At 42.7% G+C, this 20201-nt stretch overlaps 1 protein-coding gene across 1 annotated transcript in view; it reads right to left on the bottom strand.

The window, feature by feature from the left end:
- Positions 1–2221: 2221 nt before the first annotated feature.
- itgb1a (integrin, beta 1a) overlaps positions 2222–20201 on the bottom strand; it is a 43008-nt gene continuing 25028 nt past the window's right edge. The window contains exons 2-16 of the mRNA XM_086190846.1: positions 17020–17080; positions 16552–16637; positions 16149–16368; positions 15856–16026; positions 14499–14737; positions 14103–14258; positions 13876–13971; positions 12899–12988; positions 12533–12673; positions 11039–11241; positions 6752–6990; positions 6409–6631; positions 5130–5365; positions 4763–4929; positions 2222–3044 (exon numbers count right to left, since the gene is read on the bottom strand). Of these exons, the coding sequence (XP_086046972.1) occupies positions 2979–3044; positions 4763–4929; positions 5130–5365; positions 6409–6631; positions 6752–6990; positions 11039–11241; positions 12533–12673; positions 12899–12988; positions 13876–13971; positions 14103–14258; positions 14499–14737; positions 15856–16026; positions 16149–16368; positions 16552–16637; positions 17020–17080 (2394 nt within the window). The 3' untranslated portion in view covers positions 2222–2978. The remainder of the gene's footprint in view (positions 3045–4762; positions 4930–5129; positions 5366–6408; positions 6632–6751; positions 6991–11038; positions 11242–12532; positions 12674–12898; positions 12989–13875; positions 13972–14102; positions 14259–14498; positions 14738–15855; positions 16027–16148; positions 16369–16551; positions 16638–17019; positions 17081–20201) is intronic.

Raw genomic sequence — 20201 nt, 5'->3', positions numbered from 1 at the left:
CGTAAATCATTTTTAACTACTTTCTGGTTTCCAAATGTACGCATAGACAAGTGTGTTAAACCACAGGAGATCGGTCGGGAATCACTTTTTGGCAAAGAAATGCTTTTTGGACCAACACCAGAAGCAGGATTGAGTTGTTCACTTCACAAACATATTCAAGTCAAACCGACTGTTGGTTTCCACAAATTCAGACATAATTTTTAGTGAATTTAAATAGTACGCCGCTATAACTGGATTAGATGGACGGTATAAAGATGTGCACTATGTTCACTGTTGGTCTTCATATGAGGTGGTGGAGTTCAGTGATTGTACATCACATTGAGATATCCAGTGGAGTGAAATTAATCAACATGTATCTACCGGAGTTAAAAATCACCATTTGTTAATTTCACACAAAATTGTTGGTGGTTCATCATTTTAATTCTAAAACACTGCCATATGCCTGTTTCCCCAGAATGACGATTTAAGCAAATTATTGAACGTACCACGTATTTCCTCTGGTTCAGCTGATAATTTTTTTCATTTCCCCTTTGTGGGTTTGCAGCAATTTTCATCAAGTTTGAAAATTAAATTTAGTCATCAAACCTTCATCTGTGGAACTTCAGCTTTGGTCGAGCCGGGGCGTTGCTCTCCAGGTGTGCAAGCTCCTCCTCCTCAAGACTTAGGCAAGTGATAATGTTTGTTACGTGTCTTTTTTGCCATTAGACGCTGCTCATGAGCTTCCCAATAACTATGATTTACAGGATGGAAACTAGAATGGGTAGAATCCACCATGCAGTAACCCTACTTATTATTGACATACACAGAATGTTCATGTTTTTGGTGTTTTCTTCTTCTTTTCTTGTGGTTGAAGCACAGGTGGTAGAGACTTGACTCACAGCTCTCTCAAAGTCCTGCAAAATACTCCATCCATCCATTTTCCACCACTTATCTTGTTAAGGGGGGGTGGAGCCTATCCCAGCTCCTTCAGGTGAGAGGCGGGGTTCACCCTGGACAGGTCACCAGTCCATCACAGGACCAACACATAGAGACAGACAACCATTCACACTCACAGTCACACCTACGGTCAATTTAGAGTATCAATCAGCCTCGTCCCCTCTTGATGTCTTTGGACTGTGGGAGGAAGCTGGAGTACCAGAGAGAACCCAGCAGGAACAGGGAGAACATGGAGACTCACACAGAAAGATCCTGTTCCTGCAACATCCTATTTTTTTTTCAATCTTCCCTTTAAAAACTGTGCTCAACTGCCCTCAAATACACATATAAATACACACACACACACACTTAATTTTACAATACACAATACTTTCAGCTAGTAACTCAATGTAAGCATTTAAATGTTCCACATTATTGAATCCAGTTTTTGGCCCCAGTCATAATAACTATGCTCTGCCCCTCTCATTACAACTTGATTGAGACAAACTTGGTTTTTAGGAGGAAAACTGAAACGACTTGGACTTCTATTGTACATCCAAATTCTCCAAGTATCCCCTCACTTGATGACAGATCCCAACCCTTTAAGATTTTGTCTTCGTTTCGTTGAATCTCGTTAAACTGTCCTCTTCTGTACGGGCCTACTAACAATAAAAAGGAATTCTGATGTCATGCACCACGTTTGCAACACCAAGCCATGTACTGAAAGAAACGGGGTTACACCGTCACCGATTCTTTTCCCTCAGGTCCCTTGTCAGGAGCAGTCTGCAGCCTTCAACAGTGTCATCACTTTACATACTTGCGGATTAACTAAGCCCTGCACACATTAAAAATACGCTTCCAATTTCTTTAATGGTTAAATTTATATTTCAGCCACGTAAAACGACAAACTGATTTTGTACTTTGTTTAATAAATAACTCATAACAGCATTGGGAGAGAACATTATATTGAAATAAAAGGCACTTTAAAAGTAAAGGCTTGTGTGTGGTACTTCAGAGGCTTATGGGTGTGAAACAATACTACTGTCAAAAACACATCATCATCGACTAACGAGACGTTCGCTAAGCAAGCTGACGGCGTGCTTTTTTGGCGTGCTTGACAAGAAGATAGGAACAGACCTGAGAATAAGTGATAATACCGTCGTGATTAGCAAATACAGCAACTCATTCATTAATTGCAACTTGGATAACAAATACAGCCAACATTTGATTGTTTGACATTATTTTGACAAGTGGTATGCAGTCCCTTTGTAATGTGTATCGGCAATACAAAAGATTAGCGTTGATGTTACTTTTCCTTTTGTGTATCGACTCTTTCAAACTAAAAAAAACGACTCATCAAGAGTGCAATAAAACTTAAACGGATTCTTTAAAGATGCGGTTGAAACTTACATTTATAAATATTCACCACTGTTTACCTCTTGTTTTTTTTTTGGTTACACTACATCGTCCGGTCTAAGTTGATTTCTTGACACTAAAACATTATTCCTTTCCATCTATTGCGGTCGTCTTCAATATACACACACAGACGTCAACATAACGCGCTACTTTAGCTGATAATTTACATATCAAATTCATCCGGTTTCGTTAAATACCGAGTCACGCAGGAAGTGCACAGAGACGCAGGAGGCGAGAGTGTGGGATGAAAGGGGTGCATCAAGTGTAGGAGGACAAGACAGAAGCTGTCGATTTATAGGACTTCTATTGTATATTCACGGTGTCCATTTTGTGTGGTTACAAAAAAAAGAAAACCTAATTCTCTGCCCAAATAGTCCTTTGGCAGTAAAGGAAACGCCTTCATTTTCACCGATTTCAGCAAATCTGCAATTCAAACATATATACACACACATACTGTACATCTAAAATACAACAAAAGCATCAAAATATGTGTTAGTAGAGATACAGACGCAATGGGCAAATGGCGTACTATAACGGTAAAAGCGGCAAAAAAATAAAACGTCCTCCATTTCCCTCGGATGCAAAGGTGTGGTAAATTCTGCAGTTTTCAATACTTGATAGCAGAGTTCATGGAAAGTACAGAGCCATCATTTGCCCTCGTATTTGGGATTGACCACAGTTGTGACAGCACTTTTGTAGATAGGATTTTCACCCTGAAAAGAAAAAGGCGACATTACAGTCATTTTGTTTGTGACTCAGTTTACGAAATACAGAACATATTTGTTAGGGTTTTGTTTAAATGACTTTTCTCCCGACATGTACAAAAAAACAACCAAAAAAAACAACCTGTTACTGTTACACACTCAAAGAGCTGAGTCACAACTTGCCATCACCTCCTGTGTGATCAGCCTCAAATCACACGCAACACACTGTAATCACATGCTTTTGTGATAGCACTTAAACATCAGTTATTCATCCAGGCCTCATATTTAATCACAAACCAACCAAAATCTTTTTTTTTTTTTTTTTTTTTTTACCTCGACAGGTTTCCTGACTTTCACCAGTTTGTTTATCACACCACGCTCATGCAGTCCTTTTGTGACTAAAACATCCCGTTAAACCGCTTGTGAGCTTAGGTTTAGTCCAAGGTTTTACAAAAGAGTTGGGAAAAAAAAGAAAGAAAGAAAGAAGAAGAAGCAAAAACTGAAAGCAGGAAGTGTGGATATGCAATCAGTCCATGCAGGAATTTGAAAAGAAATACAAACTTAAAGGACAGCAGCTCTGCGCCCATAGTTTGGGTTCTGGAATTGATTGATAGGACTCTTGTATATGGGGTTGTCCTGCTACAAGTGGAGAATGAGGACGGGATAGATTTCAGCAGAGGAAAAAGTAACAGAAGCACAGGAAAAGGAATAACAGGGCAGTGCGAGTGATGAAAAAAAAAAAAACAACTATTCATGGAATATACCAGAAGTTCCGATTGTTCTCAGACTGAGGGCTCCTTCTTGATGGAAATTAATTTACATATGAAAAAAAAAAATCCCATCAAAGCATATTAAAGATATATGCCGTTAATTTGTTTATGCAGGAGTGGAAGAGAACCCATCCCTGCAGAAATATTGTATTATTACATCTTGTTTAATTGTTACCTGAGATGCAAAGTAATATTTAAATCAAATGTCTGACTATTAAGACCGTCACTGCCTTTGAACAATGAAAACTGCTCTGAATGCATCGTAAAGAAGTGTCATCCTCCCGTGTTTCTAACTGTGACCGCTAACTAAGTGGCATAAATGGTATTTGGATGGATTAACTCTAAAACACAACTAATTATAATATGGTTACCAATATTAGAGTAATCATGGTTGTAATCCCTTCATGCAGGTCATATTTTTGTTGAGCACAGGACAGGCATTTTCAGATTCTGCATGAAATACCAGGAGTCTTTTGCACGAAATGACTCTGCTCAAGTAAATAAAAGAGGTCACCAACTCAAAGCCGTTTCAGCGCTAATCGAGGAAACGTGCAGAGATAAACACACAAACTGAAGACTTCCCCAATCCCACCACTAGATGGAGGCAGATTGCAGTGCATGGAGTTTTGCTCAACCCTCGGCCTTGTTGGCTGATGATTCCACAGAGGGGAGGAATTAGGGAGGGGAGGAGCTGTGGACACTCCCCGGAAAAAGACTCAGCTTTGCTCAGAGTGCAAAACATACCCAAAGAAGTCTACACAGCCTCTGACATTTTTTCCTTTTATTTTGAGCGCCATTCAAAAGCAGCTCCCTGGATCTGTTTCCGCAGCTGTGAGATTAGAGAATGGCGGCAACGCCCATCGTTTCTGACAATCAATAATTACAACCCCCCCCCAAAAAAAACCTGTGTTTTGCTTCTCATCTTTCACAACGCCAGTGGCACTTCTAAACACTCACCGTATCCCATTTGGCGTTCATCTTCTCCTTCTCAAACTTGGCAAACTCTCGTCTATCGTGGATGATCATCAGCAGCTTCCAGATGAGAAGCAGGGCTAAGCCTATCAGAACAATGCCGGCAACGACGCCCGCCACGATGGGAATGATGTCAGGCCCAGCAGGGCAGTCTGAAACACAGGAGTGGACTGCTGAGGCATTTTGAAATAACAGCACAGACACAACAAGACCACGGGGAAAAACATACCATCAAACGGCTATCATATACATATGGCTATTTTTGTAGCGCAACCGCCATAACCCCTGTAATTAGCTTTGTAACAACAAAGGGTCCACACCCTAGATCATTTCTGCATGGCTTCCCGCTTACCAAGAGTGTCGACCACATGGACCTCCTTCTCCGTGTTATTATTGACAGCATAGGTGTAGTAGAACCAACAGTCGTTGGCATCTCTTTCCTTACAGTGCATCACGGGGTAGGAAGCGTCGTTGGGCTGAGGCAGTTTGTCTCTGTCTTTCACTTTAATCAGGTTGAAGTAGCTGCAGTCTCGTTCGCATGTATCCTTTTTCTCACCGGTGCCAAATGCCCGGCACTGAACACACTCTCTGGGATGAGAAGAAAATCGGGATGAGTAGTGAGTTTTGATTACCCCAGTAAATATCTGCTTCTAGCTGTGTTTAGTGGAGTTTAGTTTGTCCAGGTTTGAAGATAATCGTCCCAGAGACTTCTGCGTCAGCTCAGTCACTCAGTGAGTGCTGTTTGGATCTCTGATGCTCAGTTCTTGCTTTGATTTCATTAGAATGAAGCACATTTTTAGATTTATTATTTGAAAACTGCTGCTAAAACAAAATGGAAAGGGGCACGCAAAATCAGACCCATCCTCCAAGTACACCGCGTGACTGACTGGTTCTCCAGTCAAACGTGACGCTGCTTCCAACTCACACTACTTGTACATCTAATGGTGAAAAGATGTAGAGGGAAGTAAAAAGTAAAGTACTGTACTCTGAAGTTGAAACTGATGTTATAGTGCTGTGCAGAATTTTGGGAGGAAAAAAAACGAGGATAGAATTTTGGGCTTTTTCAATCATAATTGAGATGCATAATAATCTGTAAGGACGCTTTTCTGGCTCACACAATGGGAATCAAATTGGCGTGTGAAATGGCAGAATCCTGCATCCAGTGATTTCTCCACTGACTCCCTTTGGACTCTTGAGCTGGGGGGGGGGGGGGGGGGGGGTTGAGGGGGGACTAGCAATCGCGCTTTCCTGATTGCACTAAGTTGCATACAAGACTGTGAAAAATTCTCACATGACCACATTTCAATGTCAGCAGAGAGAACTTTCTCAATTTCAGCAGGCAAAAATGAAAATAACCTTTAAGGATTACAGCGGATCTGCTGATCTGTACGTCGAGTTTTAAAAATTCAAGCGAGATAAAACAAGCAACACATTTTGACTGGAAGGGAGTTTCAAATCCAGTCCAAGCTAACTGGGTCTAGCAGCCTTGATCTAGTTTAAGGTGATCCTTCACAGCCTCATGACAATAACACTTCAAAGCTAGCAACCACGAACTTTCAATGTGCATATTACATGTCAGAATAAACCTAACTATCGCAATTGTAAAGTATTTATTTCGGGGTTAAACTTACTTGTGTTCAGTGCACACTCCTGGACAGGTAGGGCACGTTTCACAGGTGGGACCTTGGAATTTGGGGTCAGTGCATTTGCATGTGCCACATTCGCATTTCCCTCTGCCATTACATATCTGCTTGTTGCTAGCCAGACATGTGCTGGTGTCCAGGGAACAGTCACAGGCACTACCGGTCCACATTGGGTCGCAGATGCAAACCCTGCATTCACAGGTTCCATGCCCTAAATAAACCAAACAAGCAAAATAAAACGGGAACATTTTCTTTAAAGAGATTTTTCTTTCTCTCAACGTCATCCCGTATGCAAAAGATCAGGAGGTCACTGTTGAGCTGTCAGACTCACCGCCACATAGTTTGTTTCCAGAGCGATCGCAGTTGAAGTTGTCACACTCACAGAACCGGCCACTGTATCTCTCCTCAGGATTGTCTCTCTTCTTGCACTCACATGTGCCACATACACAGTCCCCATTGTTGCTGCAGATGTCGGTGCCATTGTCTTTGCGGCACGTTCGGTCCATATCCTCTGTAGCGACGTCATTGCTGCTGCACTCGCACTGTCTTCCCACACGTCCATCATTGCATCTAAAGATGTACTTTGATTAATTTGACTACTCATTAACCAGCAACTGCTTGATGAATTGAAAGAAAATGTGTGTGATATACAAAAAAGTGCTTCCTGCCCAGCAGAAACACACTGCAATAACAGCGTGTGACGTGATCATAAACGATGTAGCGGCCTCAGTGTTTTAGGCTTCGTCAATGGTATTTGTCTGACGTGGGATCGGCAGAGAGGATCTGTGTGAGGATCAAACAGGGTTGCATCCCGCTGATGAAAGGACAGGTTGCTGAGGTGCAGCTATTGCTTGGAAGAGCTGTCCATCAATGATCTATTCAGGCTCCATGCACTGGCCCAGCTCCTTGAATCCCTCACCCTCTTCCACATTTATCAAAAGCCTATCCAGCAAGCAACAATGTGGTCTTTGACTGCAAACCATCCACAGATGCAGCCAGCTGTGTGTTTTTAATGTGGCACAGCACGGCGCTAGCAAGTAATACGAGAAGGAAAGGTAGAATCATACATTTCACGTTTGCCTTTCTAGATGAGATGATCTCAAATGGAGTATTATTAAGTTTTTTTTCCATCTCAGGCAGGCAAATCCATTGGTGATTTGTGTACCCAGTCCAAAATATTCCCTGCAGCATTAATTACCCTGCTACAGAAGGCAGGTAAACAAAATAAAATATGCAAACACTGGAGCCCCATCAGTCTACTAAACGCAGATTTAAAAATGCTTGTAAGATTTTAACAAAAAAGAACTGAAGACACAATACCTAAGATAATTGGGAGGGATCAGAACGGGGTTCATTAGGGGCAGGCAAGGCTTCCATAACATCAGAAGGATTCTGAATATTCTTTGTCACCAAAAGGGGGCCATAGACGCCGCTCGACTGTCACTCAGCGCTGAAAACGTTTGAAAAATTTGAAAATATTTGTTTGAGATTCTAGCACGCTTTGGTTTGGGAGAGAATTTTTGGTACTGGATAAGATTACTCTATAAGGAACCATGTGCACAAACTTTGCCTAAGAGTAATATCTCAAAAACCATAAAAATAAATCAAGGGTGTAGACAGGGGTATCCTTTGGGTCCATTGTTGTTCATTATGGCAATAATGAAACCCTTTGGCTAAACTTGATGAGGAAGTTTGGTAAGATTCCAGGCTATAAGATTAATAACTCTAAAACATCCATTGTGTCATTAAACCAAGCAGACAGGAAAAACCCAACTCATGTAGATGCACAATTTAAGGTTGTCAATCTATAGACCAGTTGTGTAAGTGATCTTAAATTCTTTGGCTTTACCGATGTCATTAATGGGGAGAATAAATATTCTCAAAATGAATGTACCACCAAAAGTGTTATGTTTATTTCAAAATGTACCTCTCTCTTTCTACGGAACCACTGACGCCCCAGGCTGTGTCTATCTTTGTTGTACTTGCCTTATGACAGAGGAGGGCTTAAATGCCCAAACCCACTATGGTACTATTGGGTGGTGCAACTGAGAGCACCGATGTTCTACTGCTCTGAGGAGAGCGTGCCACTGTGGAGAGAAATGGAAGGTTGACTAGCTCTCATCATTCAGTGCGATATGGGGAAACCATCTCTTCCCCCCAGGAAGAGGGGAGGGGGGAATTAAAATTTGGGCTGAACAGGGGTTACAAGATATATGAGATCTTTACAGTCCTGACGGTAATCAACTGATGTCTTCTGATGAAATTGTTGTCAAATATGACGTGGCTCACTGCCAGTTCTTTAGGTATTTTCAAATGAGAGATTTTATTAGAACTCAACAAAGTCAGCCCTTGTCCATTCCTAGTCGATCAACACTCCGAGAAATGATGGCGAGAGACTGCCAGGGTCGGGACCGAATTTCCAAAATACGTAATGAACTGGTTGGTGAGTCTTCAGAAACGTCAGTAAATAAGCTCAAGTCCTGGAGAGAGGACCTGCAGGAGAATATCTCCATTGAGGAACGGGTATGAACCAAAGCCCAGTTACAAACAGAGAAGGCAACTGGTTAATGCAGTCTTGTATGACCCCAGTGCAACTTAACAAATTCAATACTACCCAACCGGATGTTTGCAAAAGGTGATGAGGAAAAGAGCACTATTTTCCACTGGTTGTGGCAGTGTTCTCAAATAAAGAAATTATGGGAAGAAGTGAAAGAGTGTATTACATGTAGAACCAACAGCCTTTCTGTTGGGTATCTATCCTGCTAACTACCGTAAGAAAGAAGCATAGATTACATTTAGACACAGGCCTGTTGTTGGTCATTGCAATTGCTTGGAAAGAGGTGCGTAGGTTAGGCCGAGGACAGCGAAACGGCTTTCAGGACCAACAACTCTGCCCTTAAAAAAGATCACATATGCAATCGAGGGTCAGCAACCGATTTTTGATAACATCTGGGGCCCCTTTAGTAATTTTCTCACAAATAAACACTTGGCGCATTTGGCAGAAACAGCAGTAGATGAGCCATAAGTGGCCCTCTGCAGTTCACGAAGAAAATATGTTTACCGTCCGGTGTTGAATGACCAATGTCGAATGTATGTGAAGTGAGCAGTGTATGGCTGGACTTGTACTTATTCCCCATTTTCTATTTACTTATGTAGTATTTGCATTATTATTCTATTGTGTATTTAAGCTGATTTGATTCTGTCTTTTCTCTAGTTATTTATATTATTTATTTGCCAAGTTGTTTTGTTGTTATATCTTGTTTGGGGTTTGGGGCAGGGTTCTGAGTACCAGTGGTTGTATGTACGTGTGATTATTAGGGCCTGAGCCAGTCCCTGGCGAAGACCCTATTATGTTTCGAAGTCACACTCGCCACTTCAAAAGTAAATTTGACCCCCTAAACATGCATGAAAACTCACCAAATTTGGTAAGCACATAGGGTGCGGCGAAAAATTCGATAATTAAAAAAAAAAGAGGCGCTCTACTCAATAGCGCCACCTACATACACAAAAAACCACGCCACAGACTGTAGGAATGTCCTACAGACATGGGACAAACACCATTGAACTCGTCTCATCAAGACGGATAAATCATACACTCACACCCCTGACCTAACTGTAACAGGATGTCCACAATTTGGACACAAATGTCTAATTTTGGACAATTTTGCGCCCCGAACTAAATCTATCTCCTCCTAAACCGTAAATGCCAGGGCTTCCAAACTTTCACACATTACTCTCCCAACTGTGCTCTTCAAAAATCTTTAAAGGCTAATATACTACGCGCTCGGTTTGGATTTTATGAGCCGTCAAAGTGGGGGAGACACTTTTCGCCTTACAATGGAAGTCTATGGGGAGAGCGTGTCCTCTCAGGGTACATACTCTCAAACAAATGCTTCTCACATCTACACCATACATTCCACAGCTTTTAAAAACACACCACTGTATTCCTGACAAAAATCCCTAAAAAAATATGGTATTTTGTGTGACTTTTGACCAACGTATGCCGACTTATTCAGCTTTTACACACTACATTTCTCTGAATCCTCCACTCTCTCCACTCCAGCACAGATCAGACACAGTGCAGCGGGGGAGGGGTTCTTAAAGGGACAGCTGGCAGCTCTGCTCTCAGCTCTGCTCTCAGCTCTGACAGAGATGGCAGAGAGCGAGCAGAGAAGGGAGGGGCTCTTAAAGGGCCGGGTCTCAGCTCTGCACTCACACTGTGCAGTGCACTGAGGCTCGTATCTCCTAAACTACAAGGCCTAGGGATTTGCCGATTACACCGTTGGATTCGGGCCGGTGTCAAGGACGCGGCCGTAGGCCGCGCGGGGGCTCAGGCCCTAACAACGCTGCTTGCAGCTTTAATTATTAATGTTTTTCCATTACATCTGGAAATAAATCAAGATATTGTTGGGGGGAAAAAAATTCTCTGCAGTGAAAAGTTGGCAACTGACCCTAACTACCCTGAGATAAAAAATAAGGAAGGAGGCTGTGCTTCTTTGTGTTGCTTTATAACTAGAACAGAAAAGCAATTAAGACCGGATATGAGGCTTGACAGATGTCTATCTTTCTATGTAAGGTGGATTTTACTGAAACCTTATTGTAGGAAGGTCAAACTTACTTGCAGGCTCCACATTCATAAGTCCCATTGCCGTAGTGGCAGACATCACTGTTGTTGACAGCCTCCTTGTGACATTCACACTCACAGATGAAGCTGAGGGAAATCTCCACCTCCTCTGTAAATCCCAGAGGTTTTATTTTGATCGTCTCAGCCTTGCCTTGCTTTGGACAGCCCTTAGATGTCACACTAATGGTAAACGTGACCTAGAAGCCAAGGGATAAAGGAGAAATCCTGTCTGAGCTTTCAAGTTGGTGAAAATTACAAAAAAACAAAAACAAAACAAAACAAAACAAAAAAACAATAGGTGGCAGAAGTCAAACAATCAACCGGATTTTAACCTGTTGATAATTCCATAACAAGAGCAAATCTATATGATAAATAACATGCAGACTCTGAGGATGACTGGCCAGCAAGAGACATATGATGGGTGGGAAGTCTTCCTGTTCAGACATGAGGCGAACGTTGCTATTGTCAGAGCTCGGAGCTCGAGACGTTTTAAACGTGATGTTGGTTTTTTGTGTGTTTTTTTTGCAAGAAAACGGAGATAAAGAAATGCCTGTCTTTAATTTAATTATTTGGATTTAAGGATGCTTCAAAAGTGTGACATTTCCATCAGTACTTGGACACTGTGATGAGTGCACAGGAAGAAAAGAAAAAAATACATCATGTTGTTACGCCTTTTATTTTGTCAGGATATAAATTAAAGCAGGTGCCCAGAGGATTTTGTAACCTCCTGTTAGATTACACATTAGGGTTGTTGGGTTGGAGCCTATCCCAGCAGCTTTCGGGCGTGAGGCGGGGTTCACCCTAGATGGGTCGCCAGTCCATTGCAGGGCCAACACATATCGAACCCGGAGCCTTTTTGCTGTGCTGTGAGGCGACAGGGCAAACCACTGCACCACCTTACCAACTTATTGGGCAGCAAAAACTGTAAGGCCTCCAATCACCTAGTTTGGCAGGAGTGTTACAAATTCCACCGACTCCTCAGGCACAACAAATACCCTCATTGACCTCTCCGTGAAGCTAAATTTGCAGATTTGACTTTTTTTTCCTGCTACTCACAACAATGGCTTGTCATCTGTATCTGATTTTCTGTGACAATTTTGGTCACGCCAACACGGAAAAGGCATCGCAGAAGCTACATTTCTGTTTGTTGTCGGTATTTCTTAAAAGATGTAGGTGTTTTTTATTTGCCTGACTTATCAAGACAGCCTTGGAGGCTCCTTCAATGAAGAGACTTTGTTGTTGAGTTTCAAATATTTCTTAAAATAATTTGTAAGACATTGTACCACTTTAAAATGTACGTACGCTGTAACACAGTAGGATCCTATGAACCCTGTTGTGTATCACAGTGGAAACATCCCCTGTCATGGCAGGGCGCAGACACAAATGAAAAAGTTATTTTGACAGGCTTGGTTTACGAATCACATGAGGACATGACATGAGGGCATTGTATCATTTGATACCTATCAAAAGCCATTTTGGAACTCTCACCTCATCTCCAATTGAAATATTAGAGCACTTCCGTCCACTCTCGCCCTCGCTGACCACCCCGTTCTTACAATGGGATGTGTAAGCTATGGTCACTCCCTCTGGAAGCTTGCTGTTCTCCAGGATAACTTCGGAGGAGAGAGACTGCCAAAAATGAAGAGATAACACGGCTGTTGTTACTTCCTGCACTGGAATGTCATCTGGTAGCTTTGTTTTGACAGCATACAACACACAAAGGCTTTGCTGAGTATCAAATAACAGGGTATATTTAGAAAAGAACTTGCTTGGTCCAACTAAGACAGAAAGCTTAAATGTGGTGACGTCAATACAGTTTTTGAAAAGACAGCTTAAAGTCAAGAATATACTTACATTGTAAGCATCTATGATAAGGTTGATGACGTTGCTTGAGTTGGCAGACAGGGTGCCCACTGCAGACTTTGGTATCAAATTTTTCAGCTCCTAAGGAGACAAAAGAACGTTTGAACGCGAGCACACTTTGTTGAATTTATTTCATTTTTGTGATCGCCCATAGTTTTCATGAGCAAAACGTAGGCTCAAGTAAAAATGTTCAATTTGCAGCCCGAAACAATGTCACAGAAGAGTAAACAATACCCCAAAGCGTGACATCTCATTCCGCATGTAGGTGAACGCGACTACGCTAAATCCTGCCATTATACAATTGTTATTGCTCTTCAGCATAGTCAATCGATTGTGGAGTTACGAACTTTGATAACACTCAGATGGAACTGGGCAGAAGTGTTCAGAAAAGCAAGGGCATGGTAGGAGGAAAAAATGAATTGTTCAAGGAGATGCTGTCATCAATTCAATTATTATTAGGGCATCTCCGAGAAACGCACCACAAAGTAAAAAAAAAAAATCATTAAGAAAGGATTTAAAGTGAACATGAAATCAGTACTGCAAGGACTACTCAAATTAGTATTTAAAAAAAAATAGGAAAAGTGCTCATCGAAGCTTCCCATAGCACAAGCTGACATGATGAAATTATCTGTTTTGTGGGACCAACCATCCACTTACATCTGAAAGATATTCAGTATATTGGCGGACTAAAACTCCTCGCACTTGCTTTACTGAAAACAGCTTAATTCTGATCGTTTTCATCTACAAGTGACTTGAAAGATCCCTCCATCTTTTAAGGAAGGGAGGGGTCACCAAGGTCACCGGGGTAAGTGAGGATCTTACCAGTGACCCTTCAGTTGCTAGACGGCCACTCCACCTCTGAGCCATGCTGCCCCTGACTTAAAATATTAATTTTCTCATTCGTGTATTAGAGTGTTCAGTCATTGCAAGCTGCAAGGGTGTAGGATTTGTAAAAACAGGACACAAACTTGGTAAACAGGCTGAAACTCCTCTGTCACTGCAAATATGGTCTGAATGTTGTTGTCGCTCAGCTTCTGAACCAGGTGAGCGATGGAGGGATAGTCCTTGAATAGAGGATAAACATATTTACAGTACATTGTGAAATAACTGGGCAATCAGGGAACTTTTCCATGTCAAGGCATCAGTATCGTTCAGCCAGAAATCCAGCTGAACAATACGGAAGTACTGTACTCACGTAGTAGTGGCTCATGGTGTACACATTGTTCTCCAAATGGCATTTTCCATCATTAGGCAGTACAATGCCACCCAGCTTGCCATCTCCAGCAAAATGAAAGCCAGCATCAGTAGAGAACACCAGCAGACGAGTCACGTTCCTCCAACCAATCTGCTCCTGAGCGATTGGACAGAAGTAGATCAACAGTAAAAAAACAAACAAAAGTTCCCAGCTATATTTCTATATGTTTAACAAAACGAAAGCATTTGAGTACTTCAAAATGTGACATCATCATCACTGCATTGAAAAAAAAAAAACCCTCAAAGACTCATGCCTTTTTGCATTTTTACACATTCCCACATAAACATGTTTATTGGTATCGATGCATAGCAGGATCGTTGGTTTTTTTCTGCTTACCCCACACACAGCCACTTGCATGATGGCATCAAAGCCTCCCTCAGGGGAGTCCAGGTTTCCAGAGATGTGCTGCTGTCCCACCAGAGTGTTGAACTTCTTTCCATCACTGGTCAGCTTCAGGACATTCTTGTAACTGAACGGGCTGGTGCAGTTCTGGTCACCTGTGCATGGGTTCAGCAGCTTGGCAGGGGTAGTGCTGATGTATGGCATCACAGTTTTCTCCACAAAAGAACCGAATCCTTTGAGAAATAGAAACAAAATGTGGAGAGAAACAATGGTTCAGTTTAATTTAAACTCAATTTACAGGGATAGTTCGCTCAAAAAAGAAATAAAAATTCTGTCATCACTCATCATCATGCCAATTGAAGGTAGGGAACATTTTTTTTAGTCCCAGGAAAGGTGCTGCGGTAATCTTTCAAACATCCATCTTCTGCTTATTCCTATTAAGGGTTGCAGGGGGGTGGAGCCTATCCCAGCGGCTTTCAGGTGAGAGGCGGGGTTCACCCTGGACAGGTCACCAGTCCATCACAGGACCAACACATAGAGACAGACAACCATTCACACTCACAGTCACACCTACAGTCAATTTAGAGTATCAATCAGCCTCGTCCCCTCTTGATGTCTTTGGACTGTGGGAGGAAGCTGGAGTACCAGAGAGAACCCACACAGGAACAGGGAGAACATGGAGACTCCACACAGAAAGATCCTGTGCTGGAGCCGGGACTGGAACCTTCTTGCTGTGAGGCCACAGTGCTGACCACTGCACCACCATCTTTCAAACAACTTAAGTAAATAGAGAGCAATTTTTAAACAAAAATAAACAATAAAACCAAAGAATGCCTTTAGCTTTGACACTCCCAATAGTAATTTATGAACAAAAAAATAAAAATCATCGGCTCTTCCATCAATATGAGGGTGAACAGATGGCTAGATTTTCATATTTGAGTGAACTATCCCTTTAAGATTGTTTGGTTTGACTCAGGATAGCTATAACTAAACGAACTGAGAGCTGCTCAATGATCTCCCACGTTTATTCCATTTGTTAGTAAGTTACTATGTCACTAAAGCTCAGTAGCTGTTAACTGAACACACTTTTCCTCAAAACTATTTATTCATTCAAAAGGTTTTCCAGCCTTGGAAATTTCTGTTTTCAAATTCCATTACTTCCTCTGGTTTTTCATGACGTTTCCAGAGGTCTATCAGTCTACTTCAAAGTTCAGTTCATTAGGATAACAGCATGCCTGCACCAGAAATAAGTGGAATATTTTACTTCTTTACTGCAAAACCTGACATCGCAATGTAAAATAAATAAATAAATTAATTAATTAATAAGCCGTTGATGTAAATACACACTCACCTATCCTGAAGTCAGAAGTGATCTTTGACATTTCCAGCATCAAACTGGTCCCGAGGTTTTTGACGTTCTCCAGATCGTCCTTCATGGAGTAGGACAGGTCCATCAAGTAGTACAGGTCAATTGGATAATCCTCTGCTCGTTTGAACTTCAAGTTGAAAGACTGGGGCTCACCTGTACATGCATCATAATTCACATATGTAACATCGATGGAGTTACCATACATATCAACTCTATAATGCTAAGTAACAGACGACTGACTATGCTAACAAAGACATCCTGCATTAATTCCTCACCAGATCTGAGGGTGAGAGTGAGCTTCTGGGGCTGGATCTGAGTGATCTCCTCCGGCTTTAGTTTCTCTGCTCCCTTTTTGCGATGCGTCACCATTTTGTTCTTAAGGATCATCTGTTCTCCGCGTGGGTTCTCAATCATCTTGTCTTTACAACCTCTGTTTTTCAGAGAGTGTAGCTCGTCACATCGGGTCGACACGGTCTCGCCCTGCTTCAGGAATTCCTAAAAAACAGCGGCGCGGGAAGAATTAACATTTCTACTTTGTGTGTTACTGAAACCAAGTCCGCACATTCCTAAAATATATGCTTCTCATGACTACACATTCTGTAACTAACTAATGGCAAGGTAATAACATCACGCTGCATTTCGCAGATTGAATATAGCTGACACCATAAGTTCACATACTGGATCTGTACACCAGCCACATTTAGCTCCAGCCTGGATGCACTCCCCGCAGTATTTGGCATTGGCACTGATGCACTCATTCCCCTCTGGATGGAAAACAAAGAGAAGAGGAGGCAGAGTCAAGAGTATGCAGTGCCGTCCCTGCAGAGTAAGCAACCCGTTAAGCCCCCTGTGTTTACACATCAGTTCAACTGGAACACTGAGGCTTGATCGTAATTGGAGACAGGGATGGAATATTCACGTTTCCATTAGTTTCTCTTCTCTCCATGATGATGAGGTGGGGCCCTCATCTCTGACATCAATAAGCCAAAGTAGTGGGCTGCCCTCACAAAGGAGGGAGTCATTAATTCCGGTAGTACTGGACGTATTTTGCACACTGACATAAGGAATGATCTCATGTAAAGAATAATGATGTTACAGCCAAACGTAAGCCAGTCTTGTGTGACATCACAAGGAGTGACAGCTTACCTTTTTGAGCTCTACAGACGACTCCAAACAATGTAGATAGAAGGAGGAGTTTCAGGTCCATCTGATGAAACAAGACAGATGATATTTAGCCCAACAAAGTAAAATCATTTCAATTCTCAACGCAAAAATGAAAGCAAACTGCATTTGTGAATCTTTGACAGCAATAATAACTGGCACACTTGTTCACCACAACACTCAACACTTGGATTCATTTCCTGGACACAATGGTTCTGAAAACGAGTCTCCAACAAACGCCAGACTGAAACTGTTAATGGCTCACTTATTACTGGAGATGATCAATTATCCTGCGGCAGGGGCAAGGCCATTTACATCAGTTGCAGGGCAATGGATCGTTTATTCAATTCAAAGCACATTCAAACACAGACATTAATGAGCTGACACAGAGACTCATACACACTCCCCAGCTTGAACTCACTTTTTTCAACAACAGTTTTACTGTAAACATCAGCTCCCTAGAGTCCTTCTCTTTATATAGATTCCTTTTCTGGGTGTAGATCATTTTGTCAGCCACTCCGATGTAGCAGCCACGCTGATGTATCTTTGCTTACTTTGAACATTAAACTTGGAACTTACCAGTGACTCTGCACCAAATAACTGACTTCTTGAAACAGCCATGCTGTCAGTCCTGTGGGGGCTGATACACTGATATTTAAAAACTATTTTAAGTATGCAAGGTTTGAAATGACTGAAATCTACTTAAAGTCCGTCAGAATAGATTTATTGTCACCAAGGGATCGAGCCCAAAGCGAAATTCGTACACTCACTTGCCTGATACAGCTATCACAAATAGGCCCAATTATTTCTGGTTGATCGTAATAATAGCACACAGCAGAATTAAACAGCACATTTGATTGTGTATGTACGCTAAACTTGAGCAGTCCGTTGTTCAAATGGAGGCAGAGAGAGTGTGTGAGGCCTCGCAGCGTGCACCGCGCCGCCATTCCTAGGGGTGGGTAGGCTGCAGCCAGGGCGTCGGCGCTGACACCCGAGGAGGTGGAGAGGGCAGAGGCAGGATGGGGTGGGGGGAGGGGTGACAGAGACATATCCATCCATCCATTTTCTACTGCTTATTCTGTTAATTTTGCCGGGGGGCTGGAGCCTATCCCAGCAGCCTTTGGCCGTGAGGCAGGTTCACCCTGGACAGGTCGCCAACATATACAGTATAGACAGACAACCATTCACACTCACAGCCACACCTACGGTCAATTTAGAGTATCAATCAGCCTCGTCCCCTCTTGATGTCTTTGGACTGTGGGAGGAAGCTGGAGTACCAGAGAGAACCCACACAGGAACAGGGAGAACATGGAGACTCCACACAGGAAGATCCTGTGCTGGAGCCGGGACTGGAACCCAGAACCTTCTTGCTGTGAGGCGACAGTGCTGACCACTGCACCACCGTGCTGCCCTTGTAAAATATCACTTCCCAGGGAATCCCAAGGCATTCCCAAGCCAGCCGAAAGATACAGTATAATCCCTCCAGCGTGTCCTGAGTCGGCCCCAAGGTCTCCTGCTGGTTGAACATGTCTTAAAAACCTCCTGAGGGAGACGTCCAGGAGGCATCCTCACCACATGCCTGAACCACCTCAAGCCTGAACCAAGCTTCTCACCCTATTTCTAAAGGAGAGCCCCGCCACCCTGCGGAGGAAACTCATTTCTGCTGCTTGTATTGGCGATCTCAGCATTGGCACTGATGCACTTTGATTTTTTTGGTCTTTACCTAGAGCTTATGACCATAGGTGAGGGCTGGAACATAGAGAAACCAGTAAATCGAGACCTTCGCCTTTTGGCTAAGCTCCCTCTTTATCACAGAAATGGTGGTTTAGTGCTGGTTTAGTGCCCACATCACTACAGACGCCACCCCAATCCGCCTCCATTCTACCCTCACTTGTGAACAAGTTCCTGAGATACTCCTCCACCTCAGCCAGGACCTCCCCCCCGACCCAGAGAAGGCAGGCCACCCTTTTCCGGCTGAGGACCATGGCCCCAGACTTAGAGGTGTTGATTCTCATCCCAGCCACTTCACATTTGGCTGCAAACAGCCCCAGCAAGAGGTTGTGGTTTGATGGTCCACAAAAAGCAGAGACGACATCCTTCAGCCACCAACTCAACACCCTCCACCACCCAGCTGCACCAAATTCTGTACATACAAGTTATGAACAGAACCTGTGACAAAGGACAGCCTTGGGTGGAGTCCAACCCTCACTGGGAACAAGTCTATGTAACCTTTTCGGGCTGGGCCCCACGGGTGAAGGCCTGGCCACCCGGTGCTCCCCCACGGGTAACGCTCCAGGCAGGGTACACATTCTCTTTATCTTTCTTCCCAAAAGGGTCTTTTTGAACCGTTCTTTGCCTGGCCCTTCGCCTTGGACCAGTCTGCCTTGAGTGACCCTACCGGGGGCTAGCATAGCTCCTAGGGTCCTTAGGGCACTCACACTCTTCCACCATGATAAGGTGACGGTTCCAGAAGAAATGAAACTGTCTGGAAATCCTAAACATTTTCAAAATTGCCCTTTATTCATTATCTTAATTATGCACACAAATACTTGCCAACTTGACAATTATGATTGTCGATCAATCAAAATGAACAAGCAAAATTCAGGAGAGCCCAAATTCCTGCAAACCATCCCAAATTGACAGTGGTACTGAAAAGTTAGAGACTCCTCAAAGTTAAATGGATTGGACATTTAATCATCATAATAGCATTTACAAAATGTGTTGCCAGTCTAGTCACAAATTGTTTGGATATCCAAGTCTGACTGGCAGCACCAAAGTAAAAGTCAGAAGATCAGTCATGAGGATATTTCCTCTGGAAATCCTGAATGTACAGAATCTAATAGCATACCATGGAATAATAACAAGGTTATTTTAGTCAACCAAGGAATGGCTGCCTGTCAGACAGAAGCTATCCTTGGAATCACATTGTTCATGTGCCTGAAGAATCCTTTGAAAGACATCTACAAGTTTCCCCTCGAAGTTTCAAGCTTCATTGATGGTAAATCATCATAGGGATAGAAGAGTTTTTTTTACCCGTCCAAAAAAACCCCCCGAACAAACCCATTCTACAACCAATGTCATCGCTCCAGCTGTCTCACTGTTTTGTTAGCACTGACAAGATACCCACATCCTCATCTTTTGGAAGTTCTACTGAGCTACAGCTAGGA

The sequence above is a fragment of the Aulostomus chinensis genome, chromosome 21 (assembly GCF_037954235.1).
Source record: "Aulostomus chinensis isolate RoL2024-O1b breed Wild chromosome 21, RoL_Achi_v1.0, whole genome shotgun sequence".
NCBI lineage: Eukaryota > Metazoa > Chordata > Actinopteri > Syngnathiformes > Aulostomidae > Aulostomus > Aulostomus chinensis.
The sequence above is the reverse complement of the archived record's forward strand: the minus strand, read 5'-3'. Positions and strand labels throughout refer to the sequence as shown.